This window comes from Oryza brachyantha, chromosome 5 (genome assembly GCF_000231095.2).
Source record: "Oryza brachyantha chromosome 5, ObraRS2, whole genome shotgun sequence".
NCBI lineage: Eukaryota > Viridiplantae > Streptophyta > Magnoliopsida > Poales > Poaceae > Oryza > Oryza brachyantha.
The window spans coordinates 14,743,212-14,767,004 of record NC_023167.2 but is presented as its reverse complement, the minus strand read 5'-3'; the positions used below and the strand labels follow the sequence as shown (position 1 = coordinate 14,767,004).

At 43.0% G+C, this 23,793-nt stretch overlaps 5 protein-coding genes across 7 annotated transcripts; 3 read left to right on the top strand and 2 right to left on the bottom strand.

Moving 5' to 3' along the window:
• The first annotated feature begins 3,530 nt into the window (after positions 1-3,530).
• Positions 3,531-8,457, top strand: LOC102711533. 3 transcript variants are annotated; one of them, XM_015837256.2, is made up of 13 exons: positions 3,540-3,752; positions 3,903-4,017; positions 4,472-4,539; positions 5,156-5,202; positions 5,284-5,431; positions 5,520-5,579; positions 5,649-5,847; positions 6,016-6,077; positions 6,174-6,274; positions 6,488-6,542; positions 6,626-6,673; positions 7,616-7,814; positions 8,135-8,457. In XM_015837256.2, exons 1-12 carry the CDS (start codon positions 3,587-3,589, stop codon positions 7,789-7,791), a joined length of 1,245 nt encoding a protein of 414 aa, XP_015692742.2. In that variant the 5' UTR covers positions 3,540-3,586; the 3' UTR covers positions 7,792-7,814; positions 8,135-8,457. The 3 variants fall into 3 exon arrangements, with proteins under 3 accessions (XP_006654507.2, XP_015692742.2, XP_006654506.2); XM_006654443.3 differs by lacking the exon at positions 8,135-8,457 and adding an exon at positions 8,022-8,128; XM_006654444.2 differs by lacking the exon at positions 8,135-8,457 and having other exon boundaries at positions 3,531-3,752; positions 7,616-7,894.
• A 1,632-nt stretch (positions 8,458-10,089) lies between these two features.
• Positions 10,090-11,891, bottom strand: LOC121054567. The gene has a single exon (XM_040524686.1). The coding sequence runs from the start codon at positions 11,764-11,766 to the stop codon at positions 10,285-10,287; it is 1,482 nt and encodes a 493-aa protein (XP_040380620.1). The 5' UTR covers positions 11,767-11,891; the 3' UTR covers positions 10,090-10,284.
• Positions 11,892-16,399: 4,508 nt separating this feature from the next.
• On the top strand, positions 16,400-17,455 carry LOC102711070 (ubiquitin-like). Its single transcript, XM_006655312.3, has 4 exons — positions 16,400-16,606; positions 16,686-16,896; positions 17,018-17,084; positions 17,223-17,455. Exons 1-4 carry the CDS (start codon positions 16,501-16,503, stop codon positions 17,262-17,264), a joined length of 426 nt encoding a protein of 141 aa, XP_006655375.3. The 5' UTR covers positions 16,400-16,500; the 3' UTR covers positions 17,265-17,455.
• Positions 17,456-18,113: 658 nt separating this feature from the next.
• On the top strand, positions 18,114-19,952 carry LOC102710788 (probable protein phosphatase 2C 49). Its single transcript, XM_040524163.1, has 4 exons — positions 18,114-18,774; positions 18,867-19,208; positions 19,299-19,404; positions 19,490-19,952. The coding sequence occupies exons 1-4, from the start codon at positions 18,346-18,348 to the stop codon at positions 19,861-19,863; spliced, it is 1,251 nt and encodes a 416-aa protein (XP_040380097.1). The 5' UTR covers positions 18,114-18,345; the 3' UTR covers positions 19,864-19,952.
• An 80-nt stretch (positions 19,953-20,032) lies between these two features.
• LOC107304229 lies at positions 20,033-20,896 on the bottom strand. Its single transcript, XM_015837420.2, has 2 exons — positions 20,678-20,896; positions 20,033-20,541 (listed from the first exon to the last, which is right to left on the bottom strand). Exons 1-2 carry the CDS (start codon positions 20,864-20,866, stop codon positions 20,494-20,496), a joined length of 237 nt encoding a protein of 78 aa, XP_015692906.1. The 5' UTR covers positions 20,867-20,896; the 3' UTR covers positions 20,033-20,493.
• Positions 20,897-23,793: the final 2,897 nt, after the last annotated feature.

Here is a 23,793-nt window from a genome sequence, read left to right as displayed (position 1 = left end):
ATTTCAGTCCGTTTTCACTCCTGGGTCTTCTGGGTTTGGAGATATTAATTAATTGATTGCCCTGTTGATTAATCACAAGGTTAAGCTTGTGATTAATTGGAGGTCAAATTTGCTGGAGTGGTTGAGTACCACATGTTTGGTGTCTGATGGTAACTGATATCTGTATGGCTGCTACAACAATCTAGTGCATAGTATTCCATAAAATCCTTAACAAAAAGAAAAGACGATGCTCACTCTCCCATTATCACGCTAATCTTTCAATGGCTCTGTTTGATAACTTTATCTCAACCATCTCCTTTTGAGTTTTGACATTTGACAACCCTCCATCCATGCATGCACTAGTTTAATTATATATTCCAGTTTTCATATATAGCATTTATAGCCTCTAAATGTCGATGATTCATCGTAATTATTAGGGTTCATCTCCCTTAAGTCTCCTAGTCCCTGCAATAATGTACGGCTGGGAGGTCTCTACAAGTGTCCATAGTAATTCAGTTAATTAGAAGCTAGCTGATACAATTTGGATTACTAACCAGAGAAGAAGAACATAACTCATGCCTGATGTTCATGTTCTCCGGTAAATTAATCACATGCACGCACACTTACCGATTAACATCAAGCTACGAGTAGTGTTTAAGCATTAAGAGCATCCCCAATAGCTAATCTATCTCATACTTTATCTTAAAAATAGAGGATGGAGACTATAAATTGAGCTTCAACAGAACGACTATCATATCATCTATTTTTAGATGTAATCCATATTAGGAGAGAGAATCTTCATATTTGGATGATCTCTCCATCCTCCAAAGAGATATAGAAGATGTCATATATAAATGATCTAGTGGAGTACATAGAGATATGGAAAATAAAAATAGTCTAGATAATTATGTAAATAAAGATATTGATGACTAAATTTAGAGCCGATAGACGGTATTGTACTCGGTCGAAGGGGAAGGCTCTGCGCAGCTTCTGCACACATGTCAATTCAGTACACGATTCTAGAAGGCGATTGGATTAACTGCGAGGAGACTCGACGTGATGGTATTCCAGATGCATTTATTAATCACTGTTTGCAGAGATACACGCACCATAGCGGTGCTAATCCATGATTAAGTGCAAATCGCTCGAGGTGAATGACATGATTAAATGATTACGTGAAGCAGGTGCCAACAAGGCGCCAAATGGGAAGCGACATGTCCCTGTTACCGTCTTTTCATGAGCAATAAATAGGATGTTATGTAGACATTTTTGACGATGTGAGAAAAATATTAAAAAGAGAGATGAAATAAGTTTTATAGAGATGAAACCTTCTCTCTACACTGTTAGCTAGACAGCTTGTGTCTTACATGTAACCTAGGAAATAACAACAGATGAAACTATACATTAAGAGGATGGTGTTTTATCCTAGTTTTGAACTTTTTAGATGACATGTCACTCTAGTTAATCGTGTCAATGAAACTTAAATTGAGGATGGCCTAATATAACTGTATTTATAGATTTTCGTGTCAAAAGTTTAATGTTCTTCTTATTTAAAAAGCTTATGATTATTTTTTAAAAAAATAGTGACATACAAAATACTATTCATAATTTATTACCTAATATCAATAAAAATAACAATTATATTTTTTAAATAAAATGGATAATCAAAGATTAAACATAAACAGTAAAAACATTTATCGTGGGACGGAAGGAGTATTAAGGCAACTGGATATCTTTGGTTTGACTTGCACAAAATGATCCGTACAAAAAATATCAAGCTTTAGTTTTCTTCGAAGTCCTTGTCGAGAATTTAGAGCCATGTTGGTACGTTAATCAATACTATTACCGTAGTTACTCAAGGTAATTAAGTTCATTTGCTGGAAGCCTGTAATTAGAGATGGCACAAAGCCTGTAATTAAAGCTGGAGTCCCCGCGATTGGTGCATTTGCTGGAGTCAAAAAAACTGTTTTATTGTTCGGTTTTTATTGTCCTCTGTTCACTTCAAGGCCGTTATATGAACAGTGCATCTCAACGAATCAACTTCGGATAATCAATCCACTTGATTATCTACTATCGTCAGTGTTGTTTGGTTCAACGAACGGAACGGATTTGTCTGTCATCAGTCTCTCTCGAAAGATTAAAAAAAGAACCTCGAAATGTTGCATCACATCAATTTTTCGAAGGGGTACCTATACCACGTTCGAAATTTATTAGGTTAACAAACTTTTAGATATAATTATAGTATAATTAACATATGTTAACTTGTTTAAACAATTTTATAGTATAAAATTTAGTATCTCCACGTACTTTATACCCTAAGTACTAATTTTAGCATTTAAAGATAATTTTTCAAGAATCTTAAAATTGTCTATCTTGTTTATAAGTTATAACTAATAAAACTCATTACGTCGGTTAGCGCTAGCATAAGGACATGTTCAATGGTAGAGCCTATTATGAGCTCTATGTCACCAGAAAAAACTCCTTATACAAAGAAGAGTTTTTCAACCTGACTCTTCATAATTACATGCTAATTAATTCTCCGTTCACATTCCATTTGATCAACGCCTCTAAATAGAGCCAGCACACGTACAAAGCAGATTTTCTGGTTGTCTCATCGTTTTATGCGCCAAAAGTAGATGTTTTGCTGACTCCATGCAAAACAACCACTTTTCTCTCATATCCTATCTCTTCCACGTCAGTGAGCATACATCGATAGATAGAGATAGCAATGAGAGCCCTTTATACGTGTCCTAAGGTCTTGGGTTTAAGCTATCCTTACCCGCGCATGCAAGTTTTATTTCCTCAACTCTTTACATGATATCAAGGCAATGTGACGATCCACAAATCAAAAGCTCGGAGGGGAAAACATTCTACAGTGTACAGCAACTCCATTCTGTGGAACAGTTTCGCTATAAATCACCTTATTGATTTGTTTTTAACTAAAAAACTACACAAATATAACTGTAAGTGTAATTAAAATATAACTAAAACTAATATATACGATCCTTTTATTTACGTGATACCTGCATGTTAGTTAGTTACTACTTTCGCAGTTTAATAGATGACGTTGTTTATTTTTTTACACACCTAGCCGTTTGTTTTTATTTAAAAATATATAAAAATATAAGTTATACTTAAATTATACTAGTCATAAATCGAATTACAACAAAATAAATCATAATTGTATAAATTTTTGAACAAGACGAGCAGTCAAAAGTATAACAAAAGTCAACCGCGTCATTCATTAAAATGTAAAGAAAGTACGCGTTTCTTTTGTAACTATATTTTAGTTAACTGTAATTTTTACAATTATACTATAGTTACGTCTGTGTAATTCGTCGCGAAAAAGTCACTCGGATGATGTGCAGATGTCGAAGACCCTAGTCTGGAACAGAGCCAGGCTCAAGCCATCCGGGCTCAAAGCCAGCCAAAAGCCCATCCACGAAGCCAACGAGGTCTGCGAACGCAGCAAAATGGCCTTTGGGCCGTCTCCTCCTACCGCTGGGTGCTTCATCTCCGCTTCTCGGATTCTCCTAGACTCTTCTCTTCTTCCCCGCCGCTTAACCCCTCTCTCTCTCTCACCAGTCGCGGCGGCGCAGGAGCAGCCATGAACTCGATCCGATCGGCCCTCGCGAGGGCGCTCCTCTCCCCGAAGCCCCGCGCGCCGCGGGCCCGCCACTACGCCACTGCCGCCGGCGCGACGCAGCCCGAGAGCGTGGCGGCGGAGATGGTCCGCTACGCCCTCGGCGGCGCCAGGGCTGGGAGCTCGCCAGGTTGTGCGCCCCCCCCCCCCCCACCCCCTTCCTCTAACCTCTGTTCGGCCCCATTGCTCCGTGGTGCCTCTTGAGCCGCTAGTTAACTTTCGAGGTATCATCCGGTCGCTCGTGTGAGCTGAAACTCCTCCTGTTGCGCTTGTGTGCCAGAGGAGGCGATGCGGATACTGGAACAGGGGGCCTCGAATCTGCAGGGCGGTGGCGAGGGCTGCGCTGAAGCCGTCGGGATGCTCATGCTCGCGATGTCCACACTGCTCTACCGAAGGTCCGTCACGTGCTCGACATCTCGATTTTGCAATCGAACGCTTTAATTGTGCAAGTTTGGATCATTTTTGCCTAATCCTGTGCGTAAATTCGCCTTTTTGAGGATTCAATTTAGCTTCTAATCTGAATGGTTGGCTTAAACCGCTCCTTGTTTAGGAAGGATTTAGGCATAGAACGCATTATGCAACGGAAAAGATGACTGTATTTTGCAGATTAGTGCATACAGTATAGAGATAATCTTATGAAACAGAATACATTACACCTCAGGATCCTACGCTAGCTAACAGGATTGGCATCGATGGTGGGAAATTACAATCCATTTAGATAATGAGGTTTAATTGCCCACGACCCCACAAGTAAAAAACTCCCATTTTTTTTCCTGGATTTAACTTTTCTAATTTTTCCTTCCCTGTTTTGAGTAGTTTGAGTAACATCATGTCCATTTCTCTGTACAGTGGAAGACGCCAAGATGCAAAGGAAAGGCTCAAAGCAACCAGCCAAGTTGCTCCTGCAGCTTTCAGAGGTGCTTCTATATTGGCCTTTATGTAACACTAAAAGAGTAGTAAGTAGGGAGCACATATTGAGACACTAGCTATGTGAACTTCTCAAGAAAACTAAAGTTCCAAGAGTCATATTTATCTTGTGAATTTGCAGCCAGAGACAGAAAAACCAGATATGTGGCCATTTAATGATCTTATGCCCATTTGTTATTATAGCCTTGACCCAAGAGAAAAATGACATGTTGAAGCCCATGTAATGTATGAGAGAGCATTGGAATTTAGTTCATTGTTTATTGGGTACAGAATACGGACATATAAACACAAGGACAAATACACATCTACTCTGCTTTAGTCGTTCTATATGAAGTAGGATGGGATGGGACATATAAACACAAGGACAAATACACATCTACTCTGCTTTAGTCGTTCTATATGAAGTAGGATGGGATGCCAGTGCATTGGTCTGTATACAGTTTATCTGCTACTTAGATAAACCAAAGTCTATTTTGACCTGGGATATTGCATGCTTACAATTATCTTTTGTCAAGTGAGTACCATCAGCTGAATGCTGATATGAAAAGAGGGAGGAGAGGAAACCTTTTGCTCTTAACTGATGTTATATTGGTGAATAATATGCAGTTGCAGCATGGGAAGCAACAATGGGACTCTACATGGAAGCAGGCCAGGTTTACAGCCAGTCTGCCACAAGCACATTTAGCCTTGTATGGTTTTAGGTGACAGTTTTTTCATGATTACCTTTTATACAGGATATCAACACCTCGGTGTCCCCAGATGATTTGGTTGACATATCAATCAAGGATGATAATATCAAATGGTCAGATCAGAACTATCTGAAATTTCGGGTTAATGCTATCAAAGGACTTATTGCACTTCTAAATGGAGAATCAGAATCAGGTTGACTTTATTTACAATGGTCTAGGTATGCCTGCTAGATCATAGGAAAGGCGTTTTATCCAAAATGATTTACAGCTGTTCTTATCAGCCCAGCTGTTCTTTGATGGATGCAAGGACCTCTGTGCTGGACTAGGCAATGAACAAACTGGTAAGCCAGTCCCTGAGACAGTTCATTCTTTTCTGCAATTATTTCACACGGTATTGATGTTCCTTGCAGAAAATGCTGTCCTTTCTTATGGCGAATATCTCCACTGTCTTGGGGATTTTCCTTCGGCTACACAAATGTATGAGAGGGTTCTGGAGGCATTAAGCACACAAGACATGTCTGGAAAATTTTTATCAGCATGTAACATGGTTCCAGAGGAGGTTTCTCTTGGGGCAACCTGTTCATATGGCCAGCTCTTATCACATTCTGGGTAAGATGCTGATTTCTGAGTCTTGTATGTTGCCATTTTTACTCCAAATGTTATATCGATAACCTTGAAAGCGTGCTTTTCGAAATGTGGTTATTTTGTATTCCCCTTTACTTTTATGGAGGTTCCATCTTCCAACACAGAGCATTTTGTGTTTTCCTTTGAATTCAGGAAGTTCAATGAGGCAGAGGATTATCTCACAAGGGCGCTAAACAAGGCTGAAGAGCAATTTGGTTTGGCACGCATACTTATTAAATAGTACCTGGCAGTAATAGCATTGAATCAATTGCCTAGAAGTTACCTATACTGTAAGCTTTCCATCCATGCAGGTGCAAATCACCCAAAGGTCGGCATTGTCTTGACTTGTGTAGCTAGAATGTACAAACTGAAAGCAAAATCGGAAGGTTCTAGTTCAATAATGGTTCAGGAGGTCAGTAAATCTATCTTATTTATGTTTTGCCTGTCCATGAGAAAGAAATTACAGTGCTGCGATCCCTTGATCTTTAATCTTAGTGACGAGACAATTACAGTACTTTCTCTAACAAGTTTACTCGCAGCTATATTGTTACTGCTCCACAGAGGTTGTGCTGTTGTCATAAACTTTGTTCAGACTAGGTGACTCAATGCTTTGAGCTTATTGCAGGGTCTATACAGGAAGGCCCTAGAAGTATTTAAAGCCCCTGCCATTAACTCTGAGGGTAAGAATAATTTCCAATGATATGGCTCATTTAACCAATTGAGGGTTCTGTTTTATTATTGTTGTTGTTGTTGTTATTTGCAGCTGTCAACAAGCAGATGGATTGGAGAGACATCATATCCCTTGCTAGAGGTTACACCCTACTCCTTCTTTAATCTTATTACACCACTCTTAAACATGATCGTTACATCAGGCAATGCAACTTTTAAAGAACTTGATACATCAAAGGCTTTACCACATTGTCTACACTTTACTGTGCATGTGTAAAAAGATGCAACAGCATTATTGCCTTGTGGTTGGTAATCCGTTGTCATGAACATTTGGATTTGAATATCATCTTGATTTTCTTCATCCCAGCATACTCCGATTGTTTCTTCATCACGTCATGTCTATGGATTAATACCATGGGGTGGATCTGACTAAGGCCGTGTTCGGCATGGTGAAAGGAGGGGTTAGTTATCCGGCACGGAAAACGTAGTAATAGATTAGTACATGATTAATTAGTTATTAATTATTAAAAAAATTATAAAAGAGATTAATATGATTTTTTAAAGCAACTTTTCTATAGAAAATTTTTGCAAAAAATACACCGTTTAGCGGTTTGGAAAGCATGCATGCGGAAAACGAGAGAATCTGGGATTAGAAAGAGGTGTGCAGAACGTGGCCTAAGCATTGAAATGTGTGAAATCCAAATCTGCCTTGCAGGATGTTTTCGAAATGTAGGATTGCATGATATACTTGTGGAGCTCATCTTAGTGGTGCATGAAAACAAATGTCTAATCATTTTTGGATTGAGGAAAATAATCCTGGGATTTTCCAAACAACGAATAGTGCCTTCTCGCACACAAATGCTGGACTGAACTGCAATTTTCTGAACCCCAAAAAATATAACTTCTTTATTTCTAATTTAAACCGGAAGCAATCAAATGCTGATTATTGTTTTAAACCGAGCAATTAAAATAATCACTTTTTTTCTAGAAATTGATTTTGATGGCGATGTTGCTTATATGGATGCTTCTGCTCCCATTATAGATTTGATAAAATACTGAATTTGTCTACATGTCCAACTTGCAGGTGAGTATGCAGCATTGTTGCTTATTCAGACAAATAGAAAGGCGGAAGGTGAACGGATGAAAGAATGGGCAGAACATGCTTGGAGGAACAGAAGATTAACATTAGCTCAAGCGCTGGAGTTTTCAGATTCTTCAAAACCAACTGTTGTTGATACCCGGATCGGCAGGGTCATGTAGCTTCGTTCACAATTTAACGAGAGGTACTGTACAATAATCTGTTACTAAATGCACCTATATGTGTAATGATATATGAAATTTTCCTTTACCAGAATTTGCCCCTTGCCTGTCTTTTAAAAGAAATTAACATGCATATACCCTACTTGCACAGATAAGATCATTGCTTTTGTGAGCAACTGAGCACCCTGAAATATCAGTTTAATATATAACCTCATTGTTTTTTTTTTCAGATGAAGATGATTGGATTTGTTTATAGGGATGGATTAAATATTATACATTATACACCGAACAAATATCTTATAACATGTGATCTAAACGATGCTGATGTAGAAAATTTTTACAGAAATCTTCTGGAAGCATGGGATAAATAATACGTGGCCAATAATTCGAAAAGAATCATACGGGCAAGTAGGATGAAATTTAGATTTGATTTCTAGATTTGTATGGTTGAATACTCACCTCAGAATGACCTCAAGAACCAAAGTGATTAAATATATCCATGAATGGTTTTGTTTCTAGGATTAGAGAATTTCTTTCTCATCATAGAAAAGATACTCGGAGAGTCGGTGTTACCATATTTTCTAATGTATAAACTTGTCACCGAGTATCTGGAGTTACCAAAATTTTACAATGGAAATTTGATGACTCTAGGTATTTTCTCAAGAACCGTAGAGAATTAGAGTCAAGTTCTTTGGTCTGTTAGATGATAGGTGATAGATTATTGGATTTTGTGATAATATTTCGAGGGAATGAACATATGACTTGACTTAACTATTACAAAGATGAAAAAAAATATTGTCTTAAGAAACTTACACAAGGAAAACGTTTATAAAAATTAGTATTTTGGGAAGCATACCCATGATAATCTATATGATTTTTTAAAAGGAAAATAACGGGGCCTTAGTGAATTTTATTATGAAAACTTTCCTCTCAGAACTACGGATATTCTCTTTTATATCTATTGAATGAAGTTGAGTTTGATAATGAAATTTGTCAAAATATTGACACCCTGTCTTTTTGTTTATGCTTATATGTTAAAATTTAAAATTTTAACCTTAAATTTAGAGTTGATTTTAGGGTTTTTCATCGAATTTTATTTTTCTGTTTTGTTCGCTAAGAAAATGCATATAAAATTTTTATTCATAAATTATTTTTCGGAAATATGTCGTTTGGCTGGTAAAAAGAAATATTTGTAAATAAAATTTTTATATATGTGTACTTAACAAGCTGAAACTCTGAAACTAAGGCTGAAAAATAAACTGTGATGAAAGAAACCTAAAAATTAAAAATAAATTTAAGTTTGAAAATTTAAATTTTGTATCGTAATCATTACAAAAGTTACAAAAGTGAAAAGAGGATGGTGGCTATATTTCGTGCCTCAAACCCATTCAATGACCAGATGCCTAGGGATAGATTATGCCTATTTGCTTATAGTTATACCAAAATTAAATTTTTTTTACCTTGAATTCAAATTAGATTTTGCGGTTTTTGTCATAGTTTTTTAATCTTATTTTATTTATATCACCAAGAACACGTATATAAAAATATTATTCATAAATTATTTTTTATTTGCAAATATGTCGTTTGACTTTTTTATTAGTATTTTTTTTGTTTTATCTAGATTCAGCTATACACATATATCTTTTCTATATGTGTCTAGATATTAGTATTTATGTGAGTTGGAAAATTAGTATGGAACAGAGAGTTTATAAGTTAAAAAGAACAGATCGACCCTAAAACAAAGCCTCAATAAGTTAAAATCATGACCAATGTTTCCTTCTAATATCGACCATGAATCGGTGAAATGGCCACTACTAGTGCCGGCGGCGAGGACGGCTAGAGATGCTTCCGTGTGACCGCTTGTGAACGCTTGAGGTGGCCACCGAACGAACTAGGCCTTGCCCTGTTTAGTTTCTAAATTTTTTTTAAAAAACATCACATCGAATTTTTGGACATTTAAATAAAACATTAAATATAGATAAACCAAGTTATGGAAGAAACATTGAGATGAATCTTTTGAGCCTAATTAATTTATAATTAACTATAAGTGCTACAGTAACTAACATGTGTTAATGACGGATTACTTAAGCTTAAAAGATTCGTCTCGCGGTTTTCAGGCTAGCTGTGAAATTCTTTTTTTTATTCGTGTCTGAAAACCTATTCCGATATTCGGTTAAATGATCAATCAAACATTTAACGTGACACTTACACCAATAATTTTCTTAGTCTAAACGCAACCTTAGGGTGAGTGGGAACAGCAGTAGTATCAACGAACGGCTAAAGTCGTAACAGGCACGGTACAATCTCGTGGTGTTTTACTCCTCGAACTCGTACTTGAACAGATTTTTGTAAAAAGAATCGGGTTAAAAAAATATTTTACAAAGAATCGATCCCATTTGGGGTAAGGCTACATTTTTTTTTCTTTTCACCGTTCCATGCACGTACCGGAGAGGCCGCCGGCGGCGAAGCCAAAGACGCGAGAGAACTTGCAGCTCACAACCGGAGAGACGCCTCCCGCCGCCGCCGCTCCTCGTACCAGCACACGCAGCTGAGCGCGACGAGCACCTCCACCACCGCGGCCTCCGCCTTCTCCGCGTCGGCCCACCGCAGCGTCTGCAGCGCCCACGCCCGCGCGCCGCCGCCGCCCACCTCGAACCGCCGCCGCCTGTCCATGCTCCGCTCCGCGTGCCACCGCGCCGTGTCCCGCGCCATCGGCGCCAGCCACGCCAGGATGCGCCCCGCCGCCGACCTCCACCCCTCCGCGAGCCCCGCGTCCAGCGGCGGCGCCGCGCCCGCGCCCGCGCCTCTCTCCCTCCACCACCCGCGCAGCTTCGCCCGCACGGCCGCCCGCGGCTTGGACGGCAGCATCGCGTACAGCTCCTCGCGCGCCTCCTCGTGGCGCCCCTCGGCCCCCGTCTCCAGCAGCAGCCGCTCCGCCGTGGTGATCACGTTCGCGTACTGCAGGTCCAGCCCTGCGCCGCCCACCGTGCCCGGCGGCGGCTCCAGGAGCTTCCGCCAGTAGTCGGCGCCCGGCGGCGTCTTCCCTGGCTGCTGCCACTGCGAGCGTATGATCGGGCACGAGTTGCTGCTCATCTCAATGCGCAGCGGCACGTCTCGACGTTGGATGGGACCTGACAACGACCTGGGCTGCGCCGCCACCGCCGCCGCCGCCGCCGACATTGGGTGGAGCAGCAGCTTGCAGAGGCGGCTGTGGACGGCGTCGGTGGGAGGGAGCGGCGGTGGCAGGCCGGGGACGTTGGCGCCGAAGATAACGCAAACTCGGACGAACGCAGCGCAGGCGGCGCGGGCCATGAGGATGACGACCTTCTCGTAGCTCTGGCTCCAGAGCGACTCCTCCTTGAGCCGCCGCACTCTGGCGCGCTGCGCCCTGATATCCAGATGGAGCGCGTCGCCGGCGGCCGCAGCGGTGGCGGCGGGCGAGGGGATCGGCCCGCTCAGGCGGCCCCACCCGCGGCGTGCGAGCTTCTGCTCCGCCGCCTCGAGCTCGTCGAGCGCCTCCATCTCGGCGCAGAGCTTGGCCGTGGCAGCGACGAGCCGCTCCATCCTCTTGGCCTTCACCTTGAGCCCCCTGGCCACGAACTGATCCAGCCGCGCGTCGGGCGCGCCGGCCTTGAGGCTCGTGTACGGCCCCGCGAAGTCGAGCCCACACCGCGCACCGAGCCGAGCGACCGCCGCCGCCGCGGCGTCCAGCGCCGCCACCGCCTCCGCGCACGCCAGCCGGAGCAGGAACGACTGATCAGTCGAGCTAAGATACTCCACGCCCGCCGCCCGCATGGCGTGCGACCGTAGCTTCGCCACCTCCTTCTCCGACAGCGACCGGCTCAGCGACAGGAGCTTCGCCATCGTGGTCGCCGCCTCGAACGCCAGTATGCCGAGCGACGCCGCCCGCTTGCCTCCCGGCAGCCGGTGATCATCATCGCCCTCGGCTGCCCACCGCATCTTGGCAACGACCATGGACACCTCGCCTCGCCTCACCTCACCCCGTCCGACCAGCTCAATCCTCACGCCCTCACCTACGTCAAGTTCGCCACGCACGCACCTAGGAGATCTCCACGAGCACTAGGCCATGGCGACGCGACGCATCTGCAGCGCGCGGGAGGGGAGGGGAGGGGAGGGGTAGGAGGAAGAATGGAAGATGGTGGGAACCTTAGCTTCGATCTGGAAGGGAGGCGTCAAGAGAGATTCTTGCGGCGTCCGTCTCGCTGTTGGATTCGATGGTTTGGTTTTATAACGGTGTAGACGTGTACAGAACTACAGATAGTGGTGGTTACCTGCATTCCTGGAGATGTGAAAGTAGTTTTTTCATCTTTTCGTTTATATTTATTTTTTTTCATTTATTTATGTTTACAAATTAAATTTTAAATTCTACTTATATTTATAAATTAAATTTTTAAAAGTTAATTTTCATTTGTTTTTTCAGCATTTACCTTTAAATGGCTAAGAACACACGTATAAAAGTTTAGCTATAAATTACTTTTAAATCATTAATAATTTTTTTCTTATGTTTAATTCGACCAAAACAATAACGTGGAACAGTCCAGTTTTGTTGGAGGATGGTGGATTGCTAACGTCGGATTGGATGGTTGATTTGCATGAAGTAATTTGGACCTACATGCAAGATATATATAAGTATGCAACTAACAAGTAACAGCAGAATATAAGGCCCTTCAGTTTGAGACATGTGAAGGCGACCTTTTTCTCTAATTAATTATTCCTTCACCTTTTTACTGTTATATCTCTTAATTCGATCGCAGGAACAAGTTATCTGTTTTGTATATCTAATCTCTACTTTAACGTATCTTAAAACATGATAAAAGTATTTCTGAGGGTCTCTTCGGTTTGGGAATCTTTAAAAGAAAATTGAGAGAATTAAAATGTTTCGTGTAAAAATCATTTACAATGTGTTCTAAAGATGCCATATTTGGCGCGTGAATATGATCTTCATGCATACCTTTAAAAAAAATGATCAGCATACATATTACACCGCCTATTTTCTAATGAAAACATTGATACGTAGTTTTATAAACATTGATACTCATATTTCTAGTAAAGCTATATGCAAGTTTTACCCATAAATTATTTTTTAATAATTTATAAGTCATTTTACTTATATTCTCTCCGTTTCATATTATAAGACTTTCTGGCATCGCCTGGATTCATTTGTGTGCTAATGAATCTAGACACATATACAAAACATATAAATTGATATATGGATGAATATAGACAAACCTATAAAGTCATATAATTTGAAATGAAGGGAGTACTTAATTTATGTGAATCTATGAGGCTTTAAATGATTCAAGGTACAAAATGATTAAATAATAGATTTGAAATAGTGTTTTAAGAAATTCATATATATAAACTTTATTTCTCAAAGGCTAGTATTAATCCAATTCTATTGATCAAAAACCATTTTTTAAGAAAAATGATTATGCCGTTTAGGACTTGAAACCGTGTGCTCTTATTCTACTTTTTTGTTTAATAACAAGGGAAGAAAAAGAACATGATTCATTAAGGTCGCAATGTGAAATGTTTTTTTTACTCTTTCAAGTTTCAATCGTCTAACCCTATTTCCATGGCTGCAATAAGAGCCGGTACAATTGTAGACTATAATTTAGCTATAAATATATTTTAAAGAGATAAGAGAGGAGAGAGAAAAGCAGTGGACTACTAATTTGTAGCTAGCTACAGCACGGACTCTAAAATAGTGTGCATGACATGTGAGACCATGTATTAATATTTTATAGATAACTATTATATAAATTTACTATTAAATTGACTATAGATTAATTAGAACTAGTAGTTAGCTATACTATTAAACTTGCTGTAAGCTGTGTAAACGCAAGGTAACAAATGTCAGCCAGCATTTATGAGTTTATGAAACCTGGAGTGTTCCGGTTTCCAAATTCCAACTCGAGGTCTACAGACTACAGCACACTCTCCCCACTTCTCTAGCTACCATACGGTTTTTGCTTCCCTGTCAATGCCAATAGGCGAATAGTCAATCATCGTAGGTTACTGCTGGCTCATCACTTGCAATAATCTGTTCACATATAATATATATATTACTAATGAAGACTATAGATAACTGCATCCTCCGAGTAGCATCTGTTTTGTTCATATCTAATGTGACCCATACGCAATTTTTCAGACTTAATGCAAAATTTTAAATTCGAAAATATAATTTTGAAGTTAATTTTATGATTTTTCTTTTACAATTTTCTTTACAACATTTGTTTTCAAGTCAATATAAATATATATATATATGTTTTATGTATTAATTATTTTTTATCGTTAATAAACCGTATTTCCAATAAGCGGAACAATTGGAGCCGTGTCTATCAAGTCGTATCACGTGTTACGTGGTTGGTACGGACCAATGTTCACCGCCCGCTTTCATCATTATGCTGCTGGTCTTGACGCGTGGAATGCTACTCCAATCTGACAGACTGTAAGTTCAGTCTGATCAACAGGATTTTCTTATAAATCAAAATTTAATTTTTTAAGTTAAATTTATAGTTATTTTTTTCTAAATTATAATAGTATATCTCTAGACTTATTCTGTACATATTAAATCGTTATGAGCATGTATACAAAATTATTTTTAATTAATAAATATACCGTAAAAATCATCCATCACCCGTTAGTTTGCTTGAATGCGAGAGCAATTAATTATGATTACTTTGTACTGAACCAGGACCCCTTGCCAACAAAAAATGTCAGTTCAGGAGTTGGGTTCTGATTAATTAATTAATCTCCGTGTGAAACTGGATTAATGTATGATTAGGACAGTTGGTTTTAATAAGCATGGAGTTGGATGCTGGGAAATGAACTGATGATTGGTTGCTCATCCGGTTACTGGAGCTAAGCGTGTTGACCCCAACTGCTTCAGTTGAGTCGGCCTCGCCGGGTGAACAGCGAACCCGGTTGTTCGATTTCGTTGGGTGGAATGTCAACTACATTGCAAAAATTGCACGGTACTGTATTTGGATGTTGTTCTTCCGGCATGCAATATTTCTGGGCCTCACGTAGTGTTAGATTATTCTCCTTTTCTTTTTCATATACTCTAAGTTTATCTGATTAAACAATTTCAAAAATAGTACTTTTTTGTTTACTTTGTTTCCTCTCTGGCCCAGGAAAAACAAAGAGAGAAGAAGTGTTTAGTAATTAGTCAAGTGTAGAAGCGAGAGAGGAAAGGCTGGTGATCTTGAATTCTTGATTTACCTTTGCCATGCATTGATCCACACACACCCACGAAGAGCCAGGTCACAACGAATTAATTGCTTACCTGAGGTGTCGTATACTGTCCAGCCTATTCGCACGTTCCAACGGCATGTTGTTTAGTTTGTAAATTTTTTTTAAAAAACATCACATCAAAACTTTAAACATGTATTTGAAGTATTAAACTTAGTCTAATTACGAAATAAATTTCAAATTTCGTCTGGAACCGCGAGACAAATCTTTTGAGTCTAATTAATCTGTCATTAGCACATGTAGGTTACTGTAGCACTTATGGCTAATCACGTCTTAATTAGACTCAAAAGATTCGTCTCACTGTTTCCTTCATAACTGTGCAATTAGTTTTAATATTTATATATATTTAATGCTTTATTTAGATGTCCAAAGATTCGATGTGATGTTTTTGGAAAAAATATGACAGACGATTAGCACATAGGTAACTAAAAAGAACTACTAATATAAAGATTTTGTAAAAAGAAAGAGACACTGCTAAACAGCTTGAGAATTATGCTCATGCTAAATAGGAAATAGCTTCTTCCAATAAGCATGCTCATCAAGAGAGATCGATACTGTGAGAAACAACGGGCGAAAAATTTTAAAAAAAACTATTTTCATAGCTTATGATTTCTAGTTTATTTTTTGATCTTTTTATAACTATAAATTTACATAACCTATATTATTTAGAGGGCTTTTGATAATGGTAGATTAGACGAGAAATTTTTTAAAAAAATTCCTTAGACATAGTCTTTTGCTTCTTTATGAAGCTAAAAATCATGAGAATTACTTAACGAAAAACCAACTTATCATATTATGGGAAAAATATTTTTCACTTTATGACTTCTAGATTTTTGGTTTGAAAGCCTTTTGGTCGTTCTTCACGGAGTCTGCACCTCTTCCCACTCCCTCCGAGACGGCGCCCGTCGTCCTGCCCGCAACGCGTTGACGCATATGGCGGCCATACTGCCGTGCACCTCGAGCGATCCGTGTGTCGGGATCCAACGCACACGCGTGACAGCATGACACATCGTGGTATATGTTCACACTGACCCACCCCGACCGATCCATCGATGGACGGGATGGATCGCCGCTTCCATCCTGGATCGACCGACCACGGACCACGCATGGCCGCGTCTCCGCAGCCCGCGTGATTTCCACATGGACGTATGGGCCGCACGGACTATTGGGCCGAAGTGCGCAGACCGTGTGCACCAGGATGGATGGGCCGGACGGGACGAGCCCAACATCTTCGACACGCTTCGTAGGGGCTACGTAGGCGTAGACACGTCCCGCTAGTTGTGCCATTTGTGTGCTCGTGGTACGTGCTGATAGTAGCGGTTGCGTCTCCTGCTCCCTACAAAAAGAGGACCACGAGGAGCACTGCCTGCCCAGACCGGCCATCGAGTTCACCACCGCCAAGTTCGATCGACGGCCGGTGAGGCAAAGATCGATATGATGCAGATCTTCGTGAAGACGCTGACGGGGAAGTCGATCACTCTCGAGGTCGAGAGCAGCGACGCCATCGACAACGTCAAGGCCAAGATCCACGGCAAGGAAGGTACTAACTCGATTGTCCTCCATTTTGTTCTTTCAGTTGATCAATGGTCTTGATCGTCGTACGTACGTACCGGCGGCAGGCGTCCCGCCTGAGCAGCAGCGGCTCATCTTCGCCGGGAAGCAGCTGGAGGACGGCCGCACCCTGGCCGACTACGGCATCCAGAAGGAGTCGACGCTTCACCTGGTGCTCCACCTCCGCGGCGGCGGCAGGGGCGGCTACCCGACCCGGATCGAGCCCACCCTCCTCGCCCTCGCACTCAAGTACAACGAGAAGAAGATAATCTGTCGCAAGTACGCACGATTTCGCTCCCCCTTTCGCAAATTAACCCGTCGATCCGCGTATGATTAACCATGCGTGCATGCTGCAAGTTTCGACACATGATCTGAATTTAATTTGCGTTTGGTAATACAGGTGTTACGCACGGCTTCCCCTCAGGTCTACCAACTGCCGCAAGAAGAAGTGCGGGCACAGCAACGAGGTTTTTTTCGTTTTTCTCATGCATAATCAATTGTTTTTAATATTTTTTTCCTATGTCTGTGTTTTTGGCTGTAGTTGATTATCTAGCTACTTTCCTTTCATTCTTTGATCTGATGCATTTTGTTGAAAAAATTTTCAGCTGAGGCAGAAGAAAAAGTTTATTTCGAAGTTTACGATGTGAACCACTGAGGAAGCTGCGCGGCGTCAGTTGAATCAACCGCGTTAGTGTGTTACTGTTTCGAGTACTCCATTTCCTTTCTGTTAGTGAGTTGATCTATCAGAGCATGCGTGCGTGACAGTAAGTCCGATACTGGATGTTCAAGCTTTGTCGCTGTTCTATATAATAAATGTGCATCTTCTAGCTGCCGGGAATAAGCACTTTGCCTGCCTTTTCTGCTGTTTTATCAGTTGAATTTTTCTCTGCTGTCGACAAAATTCACACACACACACACACACACTGACACACACAAGAAAAAGGCATACTCAGTTGAATGGACCAGTAAACAAAATTAACACAAAGAAATTGCAGGCCCATTTAACCCGGTATTTCGTACATCCTGATCAAGCATTTCGGCCCAGTAAAACCCATATCTCAAATTGCGGCCCAGTTTAATCATCCAGGCCTCCGTTCCTCCGGAACGAGCTGAACAAAGATCAGACTCGCATACCACTCATGCAACCAGTGGGTCCCACGTGACAGTGAGTTAGTTAACCCACGAAATCAACGGCGTGAGTATCAATCAAGGAAATAAAGCCGCACGATATTTCTGAGTCGCCGCGTCGGGCGGGCCACGTGGCTGGTTGGTGCGAGGGCTAACTTTTAATTCCCCGGTCGGCTAGCTGTCGACGCCACGTGTCCCCCCATCCCACGACGCTCCCGCGCCGCTCGGCCGACAGGTGGGCCCCCCTTCGTCCCAACCGCCGGCGGGCCCCCTCGCCTCCACGTGGCCGCACCGCCGCGACGGACGGCGCACGATTATGGCCTCGTCCTCGTGCCGTCGTGCGTGCTCCCTCCCTCCCCTTCGAGCGATGAAAGCGAAGAATGGGGGCTCGACACGGTTGTCTGCTGCCACCTCGCCTCGTCTCGTTTTAGCCCCCCGAGGGCGACGGCGACGGCGACGGCGACGCGGGTGCTGCGGGAGCAGCAGGCTGGGGAGAAAATATCTAGCGCGCGCGGCGCCGCAGCGGTGGCGTGACGTCTCGGTCTCTTTTACGTAGGTGGGAGGGACGAGCTTCGCGCGCGCTCGTGCGCGCCGGCACGCATGGCCGCCGAGATCTGCTGCGAGGAGGCCAAGTCGATGCCGGCAGCGGCGGCGCCGTCCGCGGCCGCCGCCACGTCGATCTCCAGGCGGCGCCGCAGGGTGGATGTGGCCGTGGCTGCAGGGGGCTTCCGCTTCGCCGCGGGCTCTCTCCACCCGCCTCCGCCACCACCGGAGGACTCCGACGCTGGTGCTGCGCGCGGCAGCAAGCGGCAGAGGCTGGCGCGCGCAGGCGCGGCGTCGGGCCCGTGTCGTCCGACGGCCGGCGCGGGTTTCGGGTCCAGGTGGTGGCCGAGGTACGGCGTCACCTCCGTGTGCGGCCGCCGACGCGAGATGGAAGACGCCGTGTCCATCAGGCCGGACTTTCTGCCGGGCTCCAACTCCGGCAAGCACCATTTCTTCGGCGTCTTTGACGGCCATGGTTGCTCCCATGTATGCATGCACGCAAGAACACATTGGCCATTGACCAATCCAGCAAACGCATGTCGAGCCGTGCTAAGCGAAGCCGTTCTTTGTGGCATCAGGTGGCGAAGATGTGCCAGGACAGGATGCACGAGCTGGTCGTCGACGCTTACAAGAAGGCGGTCTCCGGCAAGGAAGCGCCGGCTGCACCGGTGTGGAAGGAGGTCATGGAGAAGGGGTTCGCGCGGATGGACGGTGAGGCGACGAGCTGGGCCGCGAGCCGCAGCCGCGGTGAACCGGCCTGCCGCTGCGAGCTGCAGACGCCAGCACGGTGCGACCACGTCGGCTCAACCGCCGTTGTCGCGGTAGTAGGTCCTAACCGCGTTGTCGTCGCCAACTCCGGCGATTCCCGTGCTGTGCTCTGCCGCGCCGGCGTCCCCGTCCCGCTCTCCGTTGACCACAAGGTAAAAGCAATGATCCACGTAGTAGTCCTCGCTTTGTTTGATTGCTTCTACATGTGTATATTTACCTCTCCATGACTCAATCGGTTCAAGCCGGACCGGCCAGACGAGCTCGAGCGCATCCAGGCGGCGGGCGGCCGCGTCATCTACTGGGACGGCGCCAGGGTGCTCGGCGTTCTCGCCATGTCCCGCGCCATTGGTAAGCACTAAGCACTGCGTGCGCGCTTCACTCGAGTTAAGTTTTAGAGCTTTTGGCCGTGGTGCTTAACGCGGTGGCCGCGCAGGGGATGGCTACCTGAAGCCGTACGTGACGTCGGAGCCGGAGGTGACGGTGACGGAGCGCACCGACGACGACGAGTGCCTGATCCTGGCGAGCGACGGGCTGTGGGACGTGGTGACCAACGAGATGGCGTGCGAGGTCGTCCGGGCGTGCTTCCGGAGCAACGGCCCGCCGTCGCCGGGGTGCTCCCGCCCCAACGGCGTGCTCCCGCAGCCCGCCGCCGGCGGCGCCGGCGACGCCGTGGTGAAGGGTGTCGACAAGGCCGAGTCCGACAAGGCGTGCGCCGACGCGGCATTGCTGCTGGCGAAGCTCGCGCTCGCCCGCCGGAGCGCCGACAACGTAAGCGTCGTCGTCGTGGATCTCCGCCGGGTGCCGTGATCCGCCATTAATCATCGGCTACGTACGCTCTTCTTTCTTTTAACTTTGCCTTCTCGCTTTACTGCTGCGATCGTCGCAAGATTTATTTAGTGACGCTGCCACGTCTCGTGTGATTGGTTCATCAGACAAATCAAAGGCAATTCGCGATGCGGATCGAGGCGATTTGTCGTTAGATAATGCGTCGTTGCATCTCCATTTAGACTTACGCAACGAACGGACGGAGGACGGTCGGGTCGTTGTCTCTGTCTGTTCCAACTCGAATCGAATGCAGTTCTGACAGAACCATCTCATGTGTTCTCTGTCGGAAACATAACGAAAGCTCATCCACCAAACATGCGTGATTGGTGGTGCATGATCGCTCTCGGTTAAACTAAGCTGTTCGATCTCTACGCTCCAATCATTCACTCGATCATTAACCTCAAATAAGTAGGCAGCGCAATCCACTTCTGTTGGAGTGCAACACGTTTACATGATATATACTCTACTCTATTAATCTACATCCAAATCCAACACGACGGTACTACACACAGGAGGCTACATACATGTATTATGTGGCTGACACACTGTCACTGTGGCACACAACATCGAGCTGCTCCATTTCCAGAACGCTGTCACCGAGATCATGTTCGTTCATTCCTTCTTCCCGATGCCATGAGACATGTTGTAAATCCCTCGGCCCTGCGTGCACGAGTGAAACGCAAAATAAAGCAGCAGCAGCATGTCAAATGCCTGGGTAAAAAAATCTCAAGCTTCACGTACTCTTTGAGAGAAGAAATGCAGTTTTAAAGCTTTAGAAATTTTGATAAAAACTCACAACGAGGAACATGCTGGAGGCGGCAAGGGCGAGCGGGATGGCGACGGAGGTGATGGCGTCGTAGCGCCCCTTCAGGTACGTCGGCCTGCGCACGCTCTGGAAGTACCTCTGCTTCTCCACCAGCCTCTCCCTCGGCCGGAACGGCGGCTCCGGCGCCGCCGGCGACGACGCCATCGACGACGACGACATGGCGATCACTGAAGACTACCAAAACCTGCGGCGATTTCAGCACAACAATAGGCCGCCGAGTCGAAGCGTGCCTTTTTAATATTGAAGCAGCAGCAGTCGCCAATTCAAGCAAAGAATATGCTGAATCGCGGCATCCTTTAGTAGGGCATGCATCGAGTCAAATCGTCACTGGTCAGCTGGAAACTACCAGAGCGCTCTCAACCACGACGCTTCTAGGCCGTTCGATCCGATCAGAACCATGGATCGCAAGTCTCGGGAAGCCCGGAACGTTCTACGATTCAGGAGGATCATCAGGTGCTTGGATAGTTGGATTCCTCTTTAGATGAGAGCCCATGGGCTATATTCCCTTTCGGAAGTGGGCCTTTATTGGGCCGTTGATGCTTGGCTGGGAATGCCAAAGCAACTTGTGACAACTGAGATTCTGAGAAGAAGATGGCGATACTTGCACGCATGGATCAAACGCCCGTAAGCGATCATGCCGAATTCTATCTAGATAGAGGTGTCTAATTGAAGTTTTGTTAGTGTCGAATACTAGTACCGTAGATGTTTTACATCGTTAAAAAATAGAGTGTTATCCATATTATAAAGAGAACATTCATATTTAAATATTCTTTCTCCTTCATCTATATCTCTAACATCCAATCGTAAGAAGAGAGAGCAATATTAACGTAAGAGAAAGTGGTTACAATATATAATAAATTTATATGGATGATACAATATAGATGTGTTTGCTAGAGTGATGTAGGATATGAATAGAGAATCTAGTTTAGATGGTCATTCAAATAATAATATGGACAATGGAATTTGGATGAGGTGTTGGGTTTGCTCCAAACGCGGCGCGCCAATGAGCAACTGTCACAACCACCCACTCTATAGTCCACAACTAATTTATAACAAACAAATTATAGGATTTTAGTGTTTTTCTTCTTCTGAGAAATCGTACATATTTTAAAGAACCTTTTAGGGATGATTTTAGTTTTCTTATTCACCATGATCATAGAAAAAAATGTTGTTTTATAGGAAAGTTGGAAACTGTCAAGTTTTACATCCACATTTCTCTATTGTCTCGTCTAACCTTCAATTGATATCGAAGTAAATTTCTGGTAAATCGGTATGAGAATTTCATGTAAAAAACAACTTATATTTGGTAGATTTTAGGTCATTGTATTTTCTTTTATTCTTGCAGTCACCTAGGTTTATTTATCACTAAGTAAAAAATCATACTGCCATGATTTTACCATAATTTTGTAGATGTATATGATTATATGTTTAAATTTGCTTATATTCAAACATTTTAAATCTTTATCAATTAATAAGTTATTTTATGTGTAGGTTAGAATAGTGTTGTATTTATCATTTTTTTTATATTAGAAACTTCTATCTGTATTGCTTAGGAAATGAGGGGACTGAGATGTCGCAAACCCCTCATATAGAATTTGAGAATAGAGCTCACAGTAAACAGACTAAAACAGGTTCGTTTGTTTGGGTAAGTTATCCGACGTGAAAAACGTAGCTATAAATTAGTACATGGTTAATTAATTATTTAATAAAAAAGTTAAAAATAGATTAATATAATATTTTAAAGTAATTTTCTTATATAATTTTTTAAAAAAAATATACAGTTTAGTATTTTAGAAAACGTACAGGGAAAAAAAACATAGGTTATTAGCATCCCTTCCAACGCGGCCTAACTATCTGACGGGAGCAGCCCGCGTGTGGCTGGGCATCCCGCAAGCCCAGTTTTGCTCGCTAGGCCTGGCCTGCCAGTCATATCCATGGCAGTGTAGGAGAACAAACGCATGGGATCAAGGGGCGTGGCTCTCATTGCGAATCACGAATACATGAGTTGCGATGCTTGCTTGTTGGACATGTGTCAACGTATTAATGGACCTCCACAGGGACCAATCAGCTGGTGCCTGGTGGTACAACCGTCAGTTTTGGATTTAGATTTATAGATAGATAGACTCCAGAGCATTTTCAGTTGTGTTCAAATTCATCTTGTCAGACCATCCCTAAGAGAATGACTATTTCACTTGTCATATTTAAATTTAACATTTTTTTAAAAAAAATGTCCTCCAAAGAATGACTATTTGACTTGCCATGTCATTTGAGTGGCTAAACTTGAGTCCTCAATGGTCAGATCTAACAACTCATTCTCCCACTAGCACAATTTTCTATCCGTGGGTCCCACGTGAGTGAGACCCTCTTGTCATTTCCCCTTGTCAGGATTTAGAGAGTGGTGATAGAGAGTATCATAGAGATGCTATATGAATTCGAGTTACCAAAACTAAAATGAATAACTAAATTTTGATTTAGAGAGTTAAAATTTAGCAATTCTCTTAAGATGCTCTTATGTCTTGTGTACTAACTATTAATAGTCTAGAGATTTTAGACCGCAAAATAGACATTTCCTGCTCTATTACAATAGAGCGCCTGCTTTGCTTTCTTCTCCCCGGTCCATTGCTTTCATCGTTTTACACATCCCCCGTTTCAAACTAGAGTTATGAGACTTGGGACCTCTTAGAGTATCTTAGCAATACATCTATCATATCTTTTATCCTAGAAATGGAGAATGGATGGTAAAATTGAGCTCTAGTAAAACATACATCTCATCTTCTATTTTTGGATGTCATTCAAAACTCTATATTTGAATATTCTCTCTTTATCATCCAAAAAGAATATCTGCTAAAGTACACAGAGATATAAATAATAAAATTATTTTAGATGATCATTTAAATAAATATATTTATGACCAAATTTAAATGAGCTGTTGGGATGCTCTTAATAGCACAAAGACACTCCATATACTAGGGTTCACAAAACCGTTACACCTCTGTCTTTTCGCTTATACTTATGCTTATAAGTCAAATTTTAAATTTTTAGTCGTAAATTTTAAATTAATTTTGAGATTTTTTTCATCAAAGTTT

Coding starts and splice junctions, on each gene's coding strand:
- LOC121054567 (XM_040524686.1), bottom strand. CDS start 11,766: ATGGTCGTTGCCAAGATGCGGTGGGCAGCCGAGGGCGATGATGATCAC.
- LOC102711533 (XM_015837256.2), top strand. CDS start 3,587: ATGAACTCGATCCGATCGGCCCTCGCGAGGGCGCTCCTCTCCCCGAAG. Junction 3,753..3,902: donor CAGGGCTGGGAGCTCGCCAG/GTTGTGCGCCCC, acceptor CTTGTGTGCCAG/AGGAGGCGATGCGGATACTG. Junction 6,543..6,625: donor CCCTGCCATTAACTCTGAGG/GTAAGAATAATT, acceptor TGTTATTTGCAG/CTGTCAACAAGCAGATGGAT.
- LOC107304229 (XM_015837420.2), bottom strand. CDS start 20,866: ATGTCGTCGTCGTCGATGGCGTCGTCGCCGGCGGCGCCGGAGCCGCCG. Junction 20,542..20,677: donor CCTCCAGCATGTTCCTCGTT/GTGAGTTTTTAT, acceptor TCGTGCACGCAG/GGCCGAGGGATTTACAACAT.
- LOC102710788 (XM_040524163.1), top strand. CDS start 18,346: ATGGCCGCCGAGATCTGCTGCGAGGAGGCCAAGTCGATGCCGGCAGCG. Junction 19,209..19,298: donor CGCTCTCCGTTGACCACAAG/GTAAAAGCAATG, acceptor AATCGGTTCAAG/CCGGACCGGCCAGACGAGCT. Junction 19,405..19,489: donor CGCCATGTCCCGCGCCATTG/GTAAGCACTAAG, acceptor GTGGCCGCGCAG/GGGATGGCTACCTGAAGCCG.
- LOC102711070 (XM_006655312.3), top strand. CDS start 16,501: ATGATGCAGATCTTCGTGAAGACGCTGACGGGGAAGTCGATCACTCTC. Junction 16,897..17,017: donor AAGAAGATAATCTGTCGCAA/GTACGCACGATT, acceptor TTGGTAATACAG/GTGTTACGCACGGCTTCCCC. Junction 17,085..17,222: donor AGTGCGGGCACAGCAACGAG/GTTTTTTTCGTT, acceptor AAAAATTTTCAG/CTGAGGCAGAAGAAAAAGTT.